Source organism: Bombina bombina, chromosome 4 (assembly GCF_027579735.1).
Source record: "Bombina bombina isolate aBomBom1 chromosome 4, aBomBom1.pri, whole genome shotgun sequence".
Taxonomy (NCBI): Eukaryota; Metazoa; Chordata; class Amphibia; order Anura; family Bombinatoridae; genus Bombina; species Bombina bombina.
In genome coordinates this window covers 819259965-819281119 of record NC_069502.1, presented here as the reverse complement: position 1 = coordinate 819281119, position 21155 = coordinate 819259965, and the positions used below count along the sequence as shown (strand labels likewise).

The window sequence follows — 21155 nt, the reverse complement described above, 5'->3', positions numbered from 1 at the left end:
CGTGCCCAGTGGATTCAGAACATTAAGACCAAATATGCCCCGGTGTTTGAAAGTGTTCTGGGAAAAGTTAAGAACAAAAGGGTACGGTTACAGTTAAAACCTGGAGCAAGGCCAAAGTTTTTCAAAGCACGAACTGTGCCATTCGCTTTAAGGGCAGGAGTTGATGCTGAACTGAGGAGGTTAGAAGAGTTAAAGATTATAACCCCAGTGCATCGTAGTGAGTGGGCTTCTCCTATTGTACCGGTAAGAAAGAAAGATGGACAGATCCGAATATGTGGAGACTTTAGGATGGTGTTGAATGAACAGTTAGCAGTGGATAAGTATCCATTACCCAGAACAGAAGAGATTTTTGCTAACTTAGCTGGGGGACAACATTTCACAAAGATTGATTTAAAAAATGCTTACCTTCAACTTGAAGTACATCCAGATTCCCGCAGGTTACTCACCATCAATACTCACCGTGGTTTATTTCAATATAATCGTATGGTCTTTGGCATTGCTCCTGCACCAGCCATCTGGCAACGCACCATGGAAGAACTGTTAAATGGACTACCCTATGTCCAATGCCTTTTAGATGACATGTTAATCACGGGCAGGACGGAGGAAGAACATTGACACAATGTAGAGAGGGTACTGCAGCGGCTAATGACCTACAGGTTGAAGGTCAACTTCGAGAAGTGTGCTTTCATGCGTGACAAATTAGAATTTTGTGGCCATGTTATAGATTGTCATGGTCTACACACTGCTGATGACAAAGTCAAGGCCTTGCAAGAAGCTCCTATACCACAGAATGCATCACAACTACGATCATACCTTGGTCTCCTTAACTATTACCACCGTTTTCTTCCCCAGCTAGCCCATACGTTACACCCACTACATCAGCTTCTTGAGACAAATCGATCCTGGTTGTGGAGCAGTGAATGCAATAAAGCCTTCCAGGAATCCAAGAACCTACTCCTGTGTTCCCGCATGTTAATGCACTATGATCTTCAGAAACCACTCATGATAGCATGTGATGCTTCACCTTATGGTTTAGGGGCTGTATTGTCACACACAATGCCAGATGGGACAGACCGACCGGTAGCCTTTGCTTCCCGTTCTCCAACGACGGCAGAGAAGAACTATTCCCAATTAGACAAGGAAGCATTGGCCATTGTATGGGCTGTTAAGAAGTTCCATAACTATATTTATGGTAGACAATTTACTCTTTTAACTGACCATAAGCCACTGCTGACCATCTTTAATCCAAGGAAAGGAATTTCAACCACTACAGCGGCTAGATTGCAAAGGCATGCTCTAACTTTGGGAGCATATCATTACTGCATCAAATACCGGGGCCATGATTCCCATGGCAATGCTGATGCCATGTCCAGGCTTCCACTAATGAATTCCTTACCAGTTGTTCAAGAAAGCCTTCCAAGTGTGTGTTTTACGGGTATAGTACATGCCAAACAAATTGCAAAGGAGACAGCTTGTGATACTGAATTACAACTTCTGGCAAAGTATTTGAGAGATGGCTGGCCAAGAACTGGCTGTGATGTGCAGCGAGCATACATACTACGAGCGAAAGAACTCACACTCAGAAATGGATGTATTTTATGGGGTGAGAGAGTTCTGGTTCCTAATGGGCTACGGCAAGCTACGTTAAAACTCCTTCATGAAGGACACCCAGGCATTGTCAGAATGAAACAGAAGGCTAGGGGTCATGTTTGGTGGCCGGCCATTGATAAGGACATTGAGAACTATGTTATGGCATGCAAAGGGTGTGTTCAAGCTCAAGGACAGCTTCCACGAGGAGCTGTACAACCATGGGACTGGCCTACTACTCCTTGGGAGAGACTACATTTGGACTTTGCCGGTCCTATTGATGGAATCTCATACTTAATCATAATTGATGCACAATCTAAGTGGCCAGAAGTAATTCCAATGACAAGGACTACAACTACTGAAGTCATATCAGCATTAGAAAGACTGTTTTCAGTATTTGGGTTGCCAAGAAAATTGGTCACAGACAATGGTCCCCAGTTTGTGTCACAAGACTTCCAGAATTTTTTACATACGAATGGAATTCACCATCATCGGACGGCACCATATCACCCAGCCACCAACGGGCAAGCAGAGAGATTTGTCCAAACCTTTAAAAGGGCACTGAAAGCGCTAAAAGCAGAGAAGCAGGTTAATACTAAAAACATTTTACAATTTTTGCAACATTATAGGGTTACTCAACACCCCACCACGGGAGTTGCCCCAGCTCAACTATTGTTTGGCAGGAAGATCCGTACAAAGCTGGATTTAATCACACCAGATGTAGCAGAAACAGTCCGCATCATGCAAGATAAAATGAGAGTGGGAAAACCTTCACGGACCTATACAGAAGGAGACTTGGTTTGGTATAGGGTGTACCATACAGAGGAAAAATGGGCACCAGGTGTTGTTGCCCAGGTTGAGGGCCCAAAGATGTATGTTATAACCACTCCATCAGGTGTGTGTCGCCGCCATGTGAACCAACTACGACCACGGCTAGAGAGGAGAGAACAGGCTGGTGAGGACCATCACATAAAAATGCAATCAGACAATGACTTTGATATCTGGGGTGGTGTTTGGCATGATCCAAACACAGGCTCTGACTCAACTACAGAAGACGACTCAGAAATACCAGCCTCAGTAGAAGAACCTTGTAATGATGAGTCAGGAAATTCTATCCAGGACCACAATAGTCATGCTCGTACTCCCAGGCAACGAACACCTGTTGTTCGTTGGTCTCCTGAAGTTAATCTCAGAGACACTCGCCGGAGACAACATGCAACATATCAGAGAAACTTTCGTCAACGTAAGAAACAAGAAGCAGCTTTCACGTCCACAATACAAGAGGATGCTGGAGAAGACTGATTTATCTTACGGTTGTTGTTGTGCAGTTAAGTTTAAAAAAATAAAATAAAAAAATAAGTAGGAAAGGAGATGTAGTGTTGTGCTTATTTCCTGGTTTGGTCAAAAAGGGCACATTGAGGCTTCCATACAAAGATGATGTCATCAAGTGGGCTGTGCTTAGAATCAGTACAGTTCAGAGAAGCCATCTTGTGACAGTTTGTGATGCAGTTATAAAAGTACAAGGATTGAACTTGAGCTCTGACAATTGCTGATACTAATAAATGTAATGTCAGCTACAGATCACTGCAGAGGATACAGCATCAGCCAGGCAGGAAGAGTAAGAACTGTCAGTTACACATTATAAGTTATCTTGCAGTTATACAGTTAACAGTTATACAGTTATCAGTTACCCTGGATTACTATAGTGCTGCATACACAGTGTACAGGACTGCTAATATAAGGAGTGCAGCAGCCATTCATTATAAAAGGACTATATATGTGTATCTATCCATATTACTGTGTGCAAATCTATAGGAGCACCTTGTTATGTCATGCAGTAAATAAAGTGTCAGTTTACATTTAGAAGTTGCAAGTGCATCATTCATATAAAGAGTTAATGTTTGCTATGTAAGGACATTACATATCCCTCAGGCACATCACACACGTAAACTCACCTGTGCCCTGTATCCCTCAGACACATCACACATCTACACTCACCTGTGCCCTGTATCTCTCAGACACATCACACACGTACACTCACCTGTGCCCTGTATCCCTCAGACACATCACACATCTACACTCACCTGTGCCCTGTATCTCTCAGACACATCACACACATACACTCACCTGTGCCCTGTATCCCTCTGACACATCACACACGTGCACTCACCTGTACTGATATTGTCACTTATTTCCTGCTTCACAGCTTCCTGCTGACTCTTTACATACAGATCATTTGTTTGTTCAGCATTAAGTGTGACTTCCGTCTTAACATCACCTGCATAGATCATATAAATATAATCCCATTTTAGCTTTTTAGCACTACGCAAGAAAGTTGTAATATTAGACACGTCACACACATACACTAACCTGTACTCATAGTCTATAGATCATATAAATATGGTCACAGTTTAGCACTGCACAACGAAGTTGTAATATTACAATGCTCCACATATACACTCACCTGAGCCCTGTATCCCTCATGTACACTCACCTGAGCCCTGTGTCCCTTAGGCAGATCACACATGTACACTCACCTGAGCCCTGCGTCCCTCAGACACATCACACATGTACACTCACCGGAGCCCTGTATCCCTCAGACACATCACACATGTACACTCACCTGTGCCCTGTATCCCTCAGACACATCACACATGTACACTCACCTGTGTCCTGTATCCCTCAGACACATCACACACGTACACTCACCTGTGCCCTGTATCCCTCAGGCACATCACACATGTACACTCACCTGTGCCCTGTATCCCTCAGACACATCACACACGTACACTCACCTGTGCCCTGTATCCCTCAGACACATCACACACATGTACACTCACCTGTGCCCTGTATCCCTCAGACACATCACACATGTACACTCACCTGTGCCCTGTATACCTCAGACACATCACACACGTACACTCACCTGTGCCCTGTATACCTCAGACACATCACACACGTACACTCACCTGTGCCCTGTATCCCTCAGACACATCACACACATGTACACTCACCTGTGCCCTGTATCCCTCAGACACATCACACATGTACACTCACCTGTGCCCTGCATCCCTCAGGCACATCACACATCTACACTCACCTGTGCCCTGTATCCCTCAGACACATCACACATGTACACTCACCTGTGCCCTGTATCCTTCAGACACATCACACAAGTACACTCACCTGCACCCTGCGTCCCTTAGACACTAGAGCTGCGCATCTTCACTTGTCTCACGATTCGATTACGATTATCATCGTAACGATTCGATTCTACGATGCATCGCGATGCATCACGATTACTGCACTATTTCTGCCCATTTTTTACATTTTTCAGAAAAAAAAATTCAAGCAGTCAAAATATTGAAATAAACTCTTTTTTTATTTTATTAGCTCAAAAAAGGACACTCTTCCTGTGGAAAAAGTCTGAACACAGCAGACAACAACAGTTTATAGAACAGTAAATACTAAATGGCAATTGTTGTATTGGTTTGGAAACAATATTATGGCATCAAACTGTAGTTACAGAGTACGTAGTGTAAAAAGTGCAGTGCTCGCAGTGTACTTCTTCAATAAAAGAAAATATTGAAATGTATATTTTATTTTATATATAGTAAGTACACACTATACACTGGTAAAGAAACATGAACAACAAATAAATGTCTAACCTATCTATGTTGGTTTTAATTTAATGTCTTTACTTACTTAGTAATAATAATAGACATTAAATTAAAACCAAAATAGATAGGTTAAGCTTAAGTTACCACCATAATACCTTATTTCTTATTTGTGTGAAAATTGTCCTCCTCAGAAAACAAAACATAAATCCGTTATATACGGTACAAAATTACAGGTGCACTCCACTGTGCCTTCATGACTGTCAATTTGTGGCAAACAAACATCACGTGAATCTGGAACACAACACACAGCACAGAGTGTGCACACAGCACACACATGTGATTGTGACATATACAATTAGTTTACACAGTTACAGACTTACAGTAGTACTAGAGACATTTAAAACAAGTAGCATTGAACTGAACTACTATAACTACAGTTTCTTCTTGATGATTATATTATCTTTATGGGATCACAAATATAATAAGTTAGTTATTAGTTACTGTTAAAGCAGTACTACACACAACTGAACAGTGACTGAGTCTGTCACTGAACACAGTACACAGCAGTCACAGTCACACACAAACAAACAATACATAAAAAAAAGCACACAGACATCAAGGAGTAAATCATGGTGAAGAAAGGGTGGCACGCCACTCATCTGATGTGTGTGTGCTTTATTTTTGTATTGTGCTGTTGTGTGTGTGTGTGCTGTGTACTGTCTGTACAGTATATTTGTGATCCAATAAAGATTTACTCAAGGTTTACTCAAGGCTTTTCCTTTCCCTAATATAGTGGTTTGGCTTCAGTCTCACTCTCTGCACATCATAGACAGTTAGACAGTCACTAGACAGACACTAGAGACAGTGGGACACACACAAACAAAAACATTCAAAGGCACCACAGCCAGTCAGCCACAGTCACACTCACAGATAGACAGACACACATACAAACAAAAACATTCAAAGGCAGTTAAGGCACTCAGTCTCACACACACTCATAGATACATACAAACAACATTCAAACTGGCACTCACTCACAGTCACACTCACACACTCATAAAGACAGTTAGACAGTACACACATTGTTATTGTTAACTGGTTGGTTATATTAGGTTAACCCCTACAGATCTGCCTGGGAGTGGGATGGCATTTGGGATCATAAACAAAAACATGATATCTTTCTTAAAGGGTCTATTTAAAATAGACAATTTTAGTGTGAATAATCCCTTATGCAATATGCACTCACTGCATTGCAAACAATGCAGGTGTGCTGTAAACAATAGCACAACATCTACAAAACATAACACTTCCTGATTGGCAATTTGGCAAACATCACAGTAACACTAGAAGTAGTAATAGATTATACAACAAGTAGCATTGAACTACTAGATTTACTAACTTTGATTATCTTTATGGGATCACAAATATATTGTTACACAACACACACACACACAGTCACACACAGTCAAACAATACCAAAAAAACCACACATCATAAAAAGAGTGAATCATGGTGAAGAAGGGTGACACGCACACATGAGGTGTGTGCAGTTGTGTGTTGTTTCTTTTGTATTGTCTGTGTGTGTGTGACTGTGACAGTGAGTGACGTGGTCGGTCGTGTCGTGTAGTGTACTAGTATATTTTGTGATCCAACAAAGATTTACTCAAGCTTCATTTTTCAAAAAGCTATAAGCTATATAACATTAACAAATATAAAATAACTTAACAGTAGTCTGCACTGGGCAGTGGGGCACACAGCACTTTCCTCTGGATGTGCCAAAAAACATTAAATATTAATATAAACCTGAATCACTACTCAGAATTATGGAATATGTAGGTTTTTCTGTAAGAACACTAGTTGATCCACATGCTCTGGTTTGAGGGTGCTTCTTTTTGCAGTTACCACGTCTCCTGCAGTGGAGAAAACCCGCTCTGCAGACACGCTTGTACCTGGGATACACAAGTATCGCTTTGACAAATGAGAGAGGAGGGGAAATATGACCTCATGTACATGCCACCAGTTCAAAGGGTCTTCAGTGAGAGGCAGAGTGGGGCTTTACAATATTTCTCTATTTCCTCTTCAGCCTTGGCATAGGGGGTCTTGGGTTCTATTGTACCTTCAGTGTCAGTGAAAGACTGTCCCAGCAAAGTCATGAGCAGCAATGTGGACTTTCTTTTGGGAGGAGAAGGGTTATCCTCCTCGATGGGTGATTCTTCTTCCAGAGTTTCTTTTCCCTCAGGCAGTGGCACTTCATCCACGTTTGTCCTCCTTGATGTAACTGTACTAGTACACTCAATCTGTGTTTGAACAAAAGAATAGAAAAAATAGCATTCATTATTACCTCGAGCAGCCAGCCAGCTAATGCTATGTGTGTGCTCAGAGAGACAGTAATGCATAAATAAATGCATGCAACAGCTCACATCTATTAGGAAGGACTCCGGAGTGGACGGAGGAGGAGGAAAGTTGACTGACTGTGGCGTTTTCGAACTGTCTTATATAAATAAACCTTGTACTCATTAAAATAGCTACTAAGCAAGCTCCTCAGTCACTCCTCTGTATATCTCCAATCTCTCCTCCTCTGTGAGAATAAAAGGCAGTCCCTTAAAACGAGGATCCAGGGCAGAGGCTGTATAAAGTATCTTCTTCTCTGCCTCACTGCTGTACCTCTTCAGGAGATCTGTTTTGATGGCATTCTTGATCTCATGGATCATGGGTGTGTCTCCCATGGTGTCTGTCATGTTCTGGAGCAGTTGTGCATTTAGAGGGGCAATGAGAGAAACAGCTGGATTGCGCTCTTCTGACATCAGTGTGGTTGCATCTTTCATTGGCTTTAATGCACTCACAGCATCCTCTGCATTTGACACATCTGTTTCGTTGAGAGTGCAGAGATCTGACTCACTTTTTCTGACTTCTGGAGACAACAATGTGGCACAGATTGCAGGTTGCTGTTCTAGGAACCTCTCGACCATGTCATATGAGCTGTTCCACCTTGTTGTCACATCAGTTATCAGCTTATGATTCTTCAGGCCAAGACATTTCTGTTTTTCTTTCAGACAGTGGTTTGCTGTGAAAAAATGTTGATATTCGTCGCACTCTGCCTAAAAGCCTGGAGAGCGTGGCCACTTTCAGCGCCCGCTGGGATGCGAGATTCAGTGTATGGGCGAAGCATTTTACATGAGGGAATTTTCCAACTTGAGCAGCAACAATCATGTTCGACACATTGTCGGTCACAAGCACTACAGATTTATCGGACAGCTGCCATTCTTCCACGACACGAGACAGTAGCTCCGCCAGATGAGAACCTGTGTGAGACTCATAAACTGCTCTCGTTTGCAGCACATGCGACAAGATCTGCCAGTCCTTGCTAACGTAATGTGCAGTTACTGTTACATAAGACTCCGTCGTGACTGAAGTCCATGAATCACACGTTATTGCGACTCGACTGGCTTGGCTCATTGATGCAATTACCTGAGCTTTTGTTTTGTGGTAGAGTGCAGGTATAACGTTTTCTGTAAAGTGATTGCGTGACGGGATCTAATAACGTGGCTCTAGCGTCTTCAACAAGTTTCCCCAACAGAGTAAGGCCGTAGGTCCTTCGCTATGAAAGTTGCCACAGCTTTGGTTATTCTCTTCCCTTTTTCAGAGTTGGGCGGCAAAGTTGACAGCATTGCATCAATTCTTGGCTGATGAGCTTCAGCTAGTCTTGTTATTTCCTTGGCAGTGGCACTGGCGGCAGGTGTTAGCATCTCAGAGTGAAAACGGCTAACGTGATTTCTCAAGTTAGTAGTATTCCCTAGGCATTTAATTTTTGTGTGACTTGCTTTACAAACCGCGTGTGTCTTGTCCAATTCGTGCTTTCCAGTATGTTCATAAAATCCAAAATGTGCCCAGATGCTTGCTTTTAAAATGCTAGGTGCATTTTTTATCTCTCTATCTTTTTTGTCTCCCTCTGTCATTTTAGCATGACATGTACATATGTGACGGATGAAATTGTTGTCAACGTCAAACTCTGTCAGTGTTAAAAAAACAACAAAAAAAACACTAAGTTGTCAAAATGTCAAGCCACAAATGTAACATCAACAAGTACTAGTAACTTCAACTACTTGCCATTTTGCCAACATTTGAAAACAAATTGCATTGCAGCAGGGGACATCACTCACTTACTGTAATATATTACACACTTAAAGGTGCAATGAAACCAAAACATTTACTTTCATGATTCAGATAGAGAATACAATTTTAAATAAACAACATAACTAACTTCTATTATTTAATTTGCCTCATACTTCTCAGATATCGTTTGTTGATGAAATAGCAATGCATGATTGCACACATTAGTGCATGCACGACACAAGGAGGAGGCGATGCATTTCAACAAAGGATAAGCAAATGATATAATAGGGAAAGTTGTTTAAAATTGCATGCACTTTCTTGAATCACAAATTGGGTTTTATGGCCTTTAGTTTAGTATGTTTAAAAATGCAGCTTTTAGCTTGTTAACTTATAAAACAGGGATTGGGTTTGTCAGATTGGCATCTTTTAAGAGAGCACTCAGCACATGCATTTGCAATTGCATTGCATATTAATTGCATATATAAAATGAATTATATTATACTATTATATATAATATAAGTGTACATTATTTACAATATTTGCAGACCAGGCATCCATGTGAAAAACATCTAGAAGATTATTGATTTTGTATTGCAGAGGGGCCGCTGCGCTGACCATCCATGTGAAAAACATGTAGATACTATAGATGATAGATTAGACAATATAGTAGTATACTATTTATTTATAATACATTTTATATATGCAAATCAATTATGCAGCTGCCTGAGCCTCAGTCAGTAGTAAGTACATACATAGCGTTAAGTAAATAATATTGATAAGATAATTAATAATTTAATTCTACCCCTTATTGTGCTCTTTCAGTACTAGGCAGGCAAGTAGGCAATGGCATTGGCAAACGTTTTGGTAACTAAGCTATTAAAGTTATTAGTTTCATTCTCACCATAGGTCTCCTCCTCTGTCTCCCACAAAATAAAAATGAGCCCGTGTAACTGTATACCGCCTTGTATACTCGGAGTCGGAATCGTCATCACATTCACCATCATCAATCTCAGGCAACACACAGTGAGTCCTGCTTTGCTCCTACTGCGTAACTTCGGCACTTCCAGAGACCGTCCATGGAGCGCCCATGTTGCTTTATTGGGTGACGTGACGTCAGTGACATCAAAACGCTGTACCGCGCACTTTTGCACACTTTCTGTTAGGCTGGGTCATGTGGGTAACGTGAATCGATTCTCGTGTCTCACCACATCGATGCAGAATCGTTTAATGCCGCATCGCGATGCATCGTCAAAACGATTATTTTTGACAGCCCTATTAGACACATCACACACGTACACTCACCTGCACCCTGCGTCCCTTAGGCACATCACACACATACTCACCTGTGCCCTGCGTCCCTCAGAAAAAATCACACATTACTCACCTGTACTGATATTGTCACCGATTTCCTGCTTCAAAGCATCCAGGTAATTAGTCTGTTCAGTATTAAGAGTGACTTCTGTCTTAATATCACCTGCATAGATCATATAAATATGGTCACATTTTAGTTTTTTGGCACTGCACAAGGAAGTTGTAATATTAGACACACGCACGTACACTCACCTGTACTCTGCATCCCTCAGACATGTCACACACGTACACTCACCTGTGCCCTGTATCCCTCAGACACATCACACATGTACACTCACCTGTGCCCTGTATCCCTCAGACACATCACACACGTACACTCACCTGTGCCTGTATCCCTCAGAAACATCACACATGTACACTCACCTGTGCCCTGTATCCCTCAGACACATCACACACGTACACTCACCTGTGCCCTGTATCCCTCAGACACATCACACATGTACAATCACCTGTACTCTGTATCCCTCAGACACATCACACATGTACACTCACCTGTGCCCTGTATCCCTCAAATACATCACACATGTACACTCACCTGTACCCTGTAACCCTCAGACACATCACATATGTAAACTCACCTGTACTCATAGATCATATAAATATGGTCACAGTTTAGCACTGCACAACGAAGTTGTAATATTACAATGCTCCACATATACACTCACCTGAGCCCTGCGTCCCTCAGGCACATCACACATGTACACTCACCTCAACCCTGCGTCCCTCAGACATATCACACACGTACACTCACCTGAGCCCTGCGTCCCTCAGACACATCACACATATACACTCACCTGTACCCTGTATCCCTCAGACACATCACACACGTACACTCGCCTGTGCCCTGTATCCCTCAGACACATCACACACGTACACTCACCTGTGCCCTGTATCCCTCAGACACATCACACATGTACACTCACCTGTGCCCTGTATCCCTCAGACACATCACACATCTACACTCACCTGTGCCCTGTATCCCTCAGACACATCACACATGTACACTCACCTGTACTCTGTATCCCTCAGACACATCACACATGTACACTCACCTGTGCCCTGCATCCCTCAGACACATCACACATCTACACTCACCTGTGCCCTGTATCCCTCAGACACATCACACATGTACACTCACCTGTACTCTGTATCCCTCAGACACATCACACACGTACACTCACCTGTGCCCTGCATCCCTCAGACACATCACACACGTACACTCACCTGTGCCCTGCATCCCTCAGGCACATCACACATCTACACTCACCTGTGCCCTGTATCCCTCAGACACATCACACATCTACACTCACCTGTGCCCTGTATCCCTCAGACACATCACACATCTACACTCACCTGTGCCCTGTATCCCTCAGACACATCACACATGTACACTCACCTGTACTCTGTATCCCTCAGACACAACACACGTACACTCACCTGTGCCCTGTATCCCTCAGACATATCACACATGTACACTCACCTGTGCCCTGTATCCCTTAGTCACATCACACATGTACACTCACCTGTGCCCTGTATCCCTCAGACACATCACACATGTACACTCACCTGTGCCCTGTATCCCTCAAATACATCACACATGTACACTCACCTGTGCCCTGTATCCCTCAGACACATCACACATTACACTCACCTGTACCCTGTAACCCTCAGACACATCACACATGTACACTCACCTGTATTCATAGATCATATAAATATGGTCACAGTTTAGCACTGCACAACGAAGTTGTAATATTACAATGCTCCACATATACACTCACCTGAGCCCTGCGTCCCTTAGGCACATCACACATGTACACTCACCTCAGCCCTGCGTCCCTCAGACACATCACATATGTACACTCACCTGAGCCTTGCGTCCCTGACACATCACACATGTACACTCACCTGTACCCTGTATCCCTGACACATCCCACACGTACACTCACCTGTGCCCTGTATCCCTCAGGCACATCACACACGTACACTCACCTGTGCCCTGTATCCCTCAGGCACATCACACACGTACACTCACCTGTGCCCTGTATCCCTCAGGCACATCACACACGTACACTCACCTGTGCCCTGTATCCCTCAGGCACATCACACACGTACACTCACCTGTGCCCTGTATCCCTCAGGCACATCACACACGTACACTCACCTGTGCCCTGCATCCCTCAGACACATCACACACGTACACTCACCTGCACCCTGTGTCCCTTAGGTACATCACACACATACACTCACCTGCGCCCTGCGTCCCTCAGACAAATCACACACATACTCACCTGCGCCCTGCGTCCCTCAGACAAATCACACATTACTCACCTGTACTGATATTGTCACCGATTTCCTGCTTCAAAGCACCCAGGACATTAGTCTGTTCAGTATTAAGAGTGACTTCAGTCTTAATATCACCTGCATAGATCATATAAATATGGTCACATTTTAGTTTTTTGGCACTGCACAAGGAAGTTGTAATATTAGACACACGCATGTACACTCACCTGTACTCTGCATCCCTCAGACACATCACACACGTACACTCATCTGTACTCTGAAACCCTCAGGCATGTCACACACGTACACTCACTTGTGACACGCTTCCCTCAGACAAATCACACACGTACACTCACCTGTACCCTGTATCCCTCAGGCACATCACACATGTACACTCACCTGTGCCCTGTAACCCTCAGACACATCACACACATACACTCACCTGTGCCCTGTATCCCTCAGTCACATCACACATGTACACTCACCTGTGCCCTGTATCCCTCAGACACATCACACATTACACTCACCTGTACCCTGTATCCCTCAGACACATCACACACGTACACTCACCTGTGCCCTGTATCCCTCAGGCACATCACACACGTACACTCACCTGTGCCCTGTATCCCTCAGGCACATCACACACGTACACTCACCTGTGCCCTGTATCCCTCAGGCACATCACACATGTACACTCATCTGTGCCCTGTATCCCTCAGGCACATCACACATGTACACTCACCTGTGCCCTGTATCCCTCAGACACATAAGACACGTACACTCACCTGTGCCCTGTATCCCTCAGGCACATAACACATGTACACTCACCTGTGCCCTGTATCCCTCAGACACATCACACATCTACACTCACCTGTGCCCTGTATCTCTCAGACACATCACACATCTACACACACCTGTGCCCTGTATCCCTCAGACACATCACACATGTACACTCACCTGTGCCTTGTATCCCTCAGACACATCAAACACGTACACTCACCTGTGCCCTGTATCCCTCAGACACATCACACATGTACACTCACCTGTGCCCTGTATCCCTCAGACACATCTACACTCACCTGTGCCCTGTATCCCTCAGACACATCACACATCTACACTCACCTGTGCCCTGTATCCCTCAGACACATCACACATGTACACTCACCTGTGCCCTGTATCCCTCAGACACATCACACATTACACTCACCTGTGCCCTGTATCCCTCAGACACATCACACATTACACTCACCTGTGCCCTGTATCCCTCAGACACATCACACACGTACACTCACCTGTGCCCTGTATCCCTCAGACACATCACACATTACACTCACCTGTGCCCTGTATCCCTCAGACACATCACACATTACACTCACCTGTGCCCTGTATCCCTCAGATACATAACACACGTACACTCACCTGTGCCCTGTATCCCTCAGACACATAACACACGTACACACTCACCTGTGCCCTGTATCCCTCAGACACATCACACAAGTACACTCACCTGCACCCTGTGTCCCTTAGACACATCACACACATACACTCACCTGCACCCTGCGTCCCTTAGGTACATCACACACGTACACTCACCTGTGCCCTGCATCCCTCAGACACATCACACACGTACACTCACCTGCACCCTGTGTCCCTTAGGTACATCACACACATACACTCACCTGCGCCCTGCGTCCCTCAGACAAATCACACATGTACACTCACCTGCACCCTGCGTCCCTTAGACACATCACACACATACTCACCTGCGCCCTGCGTCCCTCAGACAAATCACACATTACTCACCTGTACTGATATTGTCACCGATTTCCTGCTTCAAAGCACCCAGGACATTAGTCTGTTCAGTATTAAGAGTGACTTCAGTCTTAATATCACCTGCATAGATCATATAAATATGGTCACATTTTAGTTTTTTGGCACTGCACAAGGAAGTTGTAATATTAGACACACGCATGTACACTCACCTGTACTCTGCATCCCTCAGACACATCACACACGTACACTCATCTGTACTCTGAAACCCTCAGGCATGTCACACACGTACACTCACTTGTGACACGCTTCCCTCAGACAAATCACACACGTACACTCAACTGTACTCTGTATCCCTCAGACACATCACACACGTACACTCACCTGTACCCTGTATCCCTCAGGCACATCACACATGTACACTCACCTGTGCCCTGTATCCATCAGACACATCACACATGTACACTCACCTGTGCCATGTGTCCCTCAAATACATCACACATGTACACTCACCTGTGCCCTGTATCCCTCAGACAAATCACACACGTACACTCACCTGTGCCCTGTATCCCTCAGGCACATCACACACGTACACTCACCTGTGCCCTGTATCCCTCAGACACATCACACACGTACACTCATCTGTGCCATGTGTCCCTCAAATACATCACACATTACACTCACCTGTGCCCTGTATCCCCTCAGTCACATCACACATGTACACTCACCTGTGCCCTGTATCCCTCACACACATCACACACATACACTCACCTGTGCCCTGTATCCCTCAGACAAATCACACACGTACACTCACCTGTACCCTGTATCCCTCAGGCACATAACACATGTACACTCACCTGTGCCCTGTATCCATCAGACACATCACACATATACACTCACCTGTGCCAAGTGTCCCTCAAATACATCACACATGTACACTAACCTGTGCCCTGTATCCCTCAGACACATCACACATTACACTCACCTGTGCCCTGTAACCCTCAGACACATCACACACAAACACTCACCTGTGCCCTGTATCCCTCAGTCACATCACACATGTACACTCACCTGTGCCCTGTATCCCTCAGACACATCACACATTACACTCACCTGTACCCTGTATCCCTCAGACACATCACAAGTACACTCACCTGTGCCCTGTATCCCTAAGTCACATCACACACGTACACTCACCTGTATCCTGTATCCCTCTGGCACATCACACATGTACACTCACCTGTGTCCTGTATCCCTCAGACACATCAGACACGTACACTCACCTGTACCCTGTATCCATCAGACACATCACACATGTACACTCACCTGTACCCATCAGACACATCACACATTTACACTCACCTGTGCCATGTATCCCTCAGACACATCACACATTACACTCACCTGTACCCTGTAACCCTCAGACACATCACACATACACTCACCTGTGCCCTGTATCCCTAAGTCACATCACACACGTACACTCACCTGTATCCTGTATCCCTCAGACACATCACACATGTACACTCACCTGTGCCCTGTATCCCTAAGTCACATCACACACGTACACTCACCTGTACCCTGTATCCATCAGACACATCACACATCTACACTCACCTGTGCCCTGTATCCCTCAGACACATCACACATCTACACTCACCTGTGCCCTGTATCCCTCAGACACATCACACATCTACACACACCTGTTCCAAGTGTCCCTCAAATACATCACACATGTACACACACCTGTGCCCTGTATCCCTCAGACACATCACACATTACACTCACCTGTGCCCTGTAACCCTCAGACACATCACACACATACACTCACCTGTGCCCTGTATCCCCTCAGTCACATCACACATGTACACTCACCTGTGCCCTGTATCCCTCAGACACATCACACATTACACTCACCTGTACCCTGTAACCCTCAGACACATCACACATTACACTCACCTGTACCCTGTAACCCTCAGACACATCACACACATACACTCACCTGTGCCCTGTATCCCTCAGACACATCACAAGTACACTCACCTGTGCCCTGTATCCCTAAGTCACATCACACATGTACACTCACCTGTGTCCTGTATCCCTCAGACACATCACACATGTACACTCACCTGTGCCCTGTATCTCTCAGACACATCAGACACGTACACTCACCTGTACCCTGTATCCATCAGACACATCACACATGTACACTCACCTGTACCCATCAGACACATCACACATTTACACTCACCTGTGCCATGTATCCCTCAGACACATCACACATGTACACTCACCTGTGCCCTGTATCCCTCAAATACATCACACATGTACACTCACCTGTACCCTGTATCCCCCAGACACATCACACATTACACTCACCTGTACCCTGTAACCCTCAGACACATCACACACATACACTCACCTGTGCCCTGTATCCCTCAGACACATCACAAGTACACTCACCTGTGCCCTGTATCCCTAAGTCACATCACACATGTACACTCACCTGTGTCCTGTATCCCTCAGACACATCACACATGTACACTCACCTGTGCCCTGTATCTCTCAGACACATCAGACACGTACACTCACCTGTACCCTGTATCCATCAGACACATCACACATGTACACTCACCTGTACCCATCAGACACATCACACATGGACACTCACGTGTGTCCTGTATCCCTCAGTCACATCACACACATACACTCACCTGTGCCGTGTATCCCTCAGACACATCACACACATACACTCACCTGTGCCCTGTATCGCTCAGACACATCACACACATACACTCACCTGTGCCCTGTATCCCTCAGACACATCACACATGTACACTCACCTGTGCCCTGTATCCCTCAGACACACCACAAGTACACTCACCTGTGCCCTGTATCCCTAAGTCACATCACACACGTACACTCACCTGTATCCTGTATCCCTCTGGCACATCACACATGTACACTCACCTGTGCCCTGTATCCCTCTGGCACATCACACATGGACACACACCTGTGTCCTGTATCCCTCAGTCACATCACACACGTACACTCACCTGTACCCTGTATCCCTCAGGCACATCACACATGTACACTCACCTGTGCCCTGTATCCATCAGACACATCACACATATACACTCACCTGTGCCAAGTGTCCCTCAAATACATCACACATGTACACTCACCTGTGCCCTGTATCCCTCAGACACATCACACATTACACTCACCTGTGCCCTGTAACCCTCAGACACATCACACACATACACTCACCTGTGCCCTGTATCCCTCACACACATCACACACATACACTCACCTGTGCCCTGTATCCCTCAGACACATCACACATGTACACTCACCTGTGCCAAGTGTCCCTCAAATACATCACACATGTACACTCATCTGTGCCATGTGTCCCTCAAATACATCACACATGTGCACTCACCTGTGCCCTGTATCCCTCAGACACATCACACATTACACTCACCTGTGCCCTGTATCCCCTCAGTCACATCACACATGTACACTCACCTGTGCCCTGTATCCCTCACACACATCACACACATACACTCACCTGTGCCCTGTATCCCTCAGACACATCACACATGTACACTCACCTGTGCCCTGTATCCCTCAGACAAATCACACACGTACACTCACCTGTACCCTGTATCCCTCAGGCACATCACACATGTACACTCACCTGTGCCCTGTATCCATCAGACACATCACACATATACACTCACCTGTGCCAAGTGTCCCTCAAATACATCACACATGTACACTCACCTGTGCCCTGTAACCCTCAGACACATCACACACATACACTCAACTGTGCCCTGTATCCCTCAGGACATCACACATCTACACTCACCTGTGCCCTGTATCCCTCAGACACATCACACATTACACTCACCTGTACCCTGTAACCCTCAGACACATCACACACATACACTCACCTGTGCCCTGTATCCCTCAGACACATCACAAGTACACTCACCTGTGCCCTGTATCCCTAAGTCACATCACACACGTACACTCACCTGTATCCCTCTGGCACATCACACATGTACACTCACCTGTGTCCTGTATCCCTCAGACACATCACACATGTACACTCACCTGTGCCCTGTATCTCTCAGACACATCAGACACGTACACTCACCTGTACCCTGTATCCATCAGACACATCACACATGTACACTCACCTGTACCCATCAGACACATCACACATATACACTCACCTGTGCCATGTATCCCTCAAATACATCACACATGTACACTCACCTGTACCCTGTATCCCCCAGACACATCACACATGTACACTCACCTGTATCCCTCAGACACATCACACATTACACTCACCTGTACCCTGTAACCCTCAGACTTATCACACATTACACTCACCTGTACCCTGTAACCCTCAGACACATCACACATACACTCACCTGTGCCCTGTATCCCTAAGTCACATCACACACGTACACTCACCTGAGCCCTGTATCCCTCAGACACATCACACACGTACACTCACCTGTGCCCTGTATCCCTCAGACAAATCACACACGTACACTCACCTGTACCCTGTATCCCTCAGACACATCACACACGTACACTCACCTGTGCCCTGTATCCCTCAGGTACATCACACACGTACACTCACCTGTGCCCTGTATCCCTCAGACACATCACACGTACACTGACCTGTACCCAGTATCCCTCAGAGACATCACACATGTACACTCACCTGTACCCAGTATCCCTCAGACACATCACACATGTACACTCACCTGTGCCCTTTATCCCTCAGACACATCACACATATACACTCACCCGTGCCCTGTATCCCTCAGGCACATCACACACGTACACTCACCTGTGCCCTGTATCCCTCAGACACATCACACATGTACACTCACCTGTACTCTGTATCCCTCAGACACATCACACATGTACACTCACCTGTGCCCTGTATCCCTCAGACACATCACACATGTACACTCACCTGAGCCCTGTATCCCTCAGACACATCACACATATACACTCACCTGTGCTCTGTATCTCTCAGGCACATCACACATGTACACTCACCTGTGCCCTGTATCCCTCAGACACATCACACATGTACACTCACCTGTGCCCTGTATCCCTCAGGACATCACACATCTACACTCACCTGTGCCCTGTATCCCTCAGACAAATCACATGTACACTCACCTGTGCCCTGTATCCCTCAGACACATCACACATGTACACTCACCTGTGCCCTGTATCCCTCAGGACATCACACATCTACACTCACCTGTGCCCTGTATCCCTCAGACACATCACACACGTACACTCACCTGTACCCTGTATCCATCAGACATATCACACATATACACTCACCTGTGCCCTGTATCCCTCAGGCACATCACACACGTACACTCACCTGTACCCTGTATCCCTCAGACACATCACATGTACACTCACCTTTGCCCTGTATCCCTCAGACACATCCCACATGTACACTCACCTGTGCCCTGTATCCCTTAGACACATCACACACGTACACTCACCTGTGCCCTGTATCCCTCAGACACATCACACACGTACACTCACCTGTGCCCTGTATCCCTCAGACACATCACACATGTACACTCACCTGTGCCCTGTATCCCTCAGACACATCCCACATGTACACTCACCTGTGCCCTGTATCCCTCAGTCACATCACACATGTACACTCACCTGTGCCCTGTATCACTCAGAAACATCACACACGTACACTCACCTGTACCCTGTATCCATGAGTTGGAAGTGGAGCAAAACCGTTAACGTTACCCTTAGTGTGACCTTGTGCACAATCATCATCAGAGACATGACATTTTCAGATAGATTCAGAGAGAATACAATGTTAAATGACTTTCCCATTTACTTTTATTATCTAATTTGTTTTGTACTCTTGGTATCCTTTGATAACAAGAGATTGAAGAAAATTAGGTTAATAAAAGTAAATTGTAAAGTTTTTTAAAATTGTATTATCTCTGAATCTATCTGAAAACGTCATGTCTGTGATAATGATTGTGCACAAGGTCACACTAAGGGTAAGGTTAACGGTTCTGCTCCTCATTCTATTTCTGAATCATGAAAAAAAAATTAAGGGTATCATGTCCCTTTAACGAGGCTGATATTTATTTAGTGCATCCTATACTTTGAATGAAGAGTGCAGGATTTGCTACCAACGCTCATATTACATTGGCGACATAAGCGTTACACTCAAGCACATTACAAAATAGCACTGGAAACTTAGTGCTTTTAGAGACCTGAAGTAAAATGTAAAAAACAAAACTTTCATGATTCAGAGAGAGAGAGAGTCATTTTATACAACTTTTCAATGTACGTCTGGTATCAAGATAATGAAGCAAATGTTAT

At 45.1% G+C, this 21155-nt stretch overlaps 1 protein-coding gene across 1 annotated transcript in view; it reads right to left on the bottom strand.

Annotated features, from left to right (window-relative positions):
* The window catches only part of LOC128657907 (uncharacterized), a 72648-nt gene that overhangs the window by 24374 nt on the left and 27119 nt on the right, over positions 1 to 21155 (bottom strand). The window contains exons 5-8 of the mRNA XM_053712334.1: positions 14778 to 14867; positions 13023 to 13112; positions 10705 to 10794; positions 3758 to 3865 (exon numbers count right to left, since the gene is read on the bottom strand). Coding sequence (XP_053568309.1) covers positions 3758 to 3865; positions 10705 to 10794; positions 13023 to 13112; positions 14778 to 14867 — 378 coding nt within the window. The remainder of the gene's footprint in view (positions 1 to 3757; positions 3866 to 10704; positions 10795 to 13022; positions 13113 to 14777; positions 14868 to 21155) is intronic.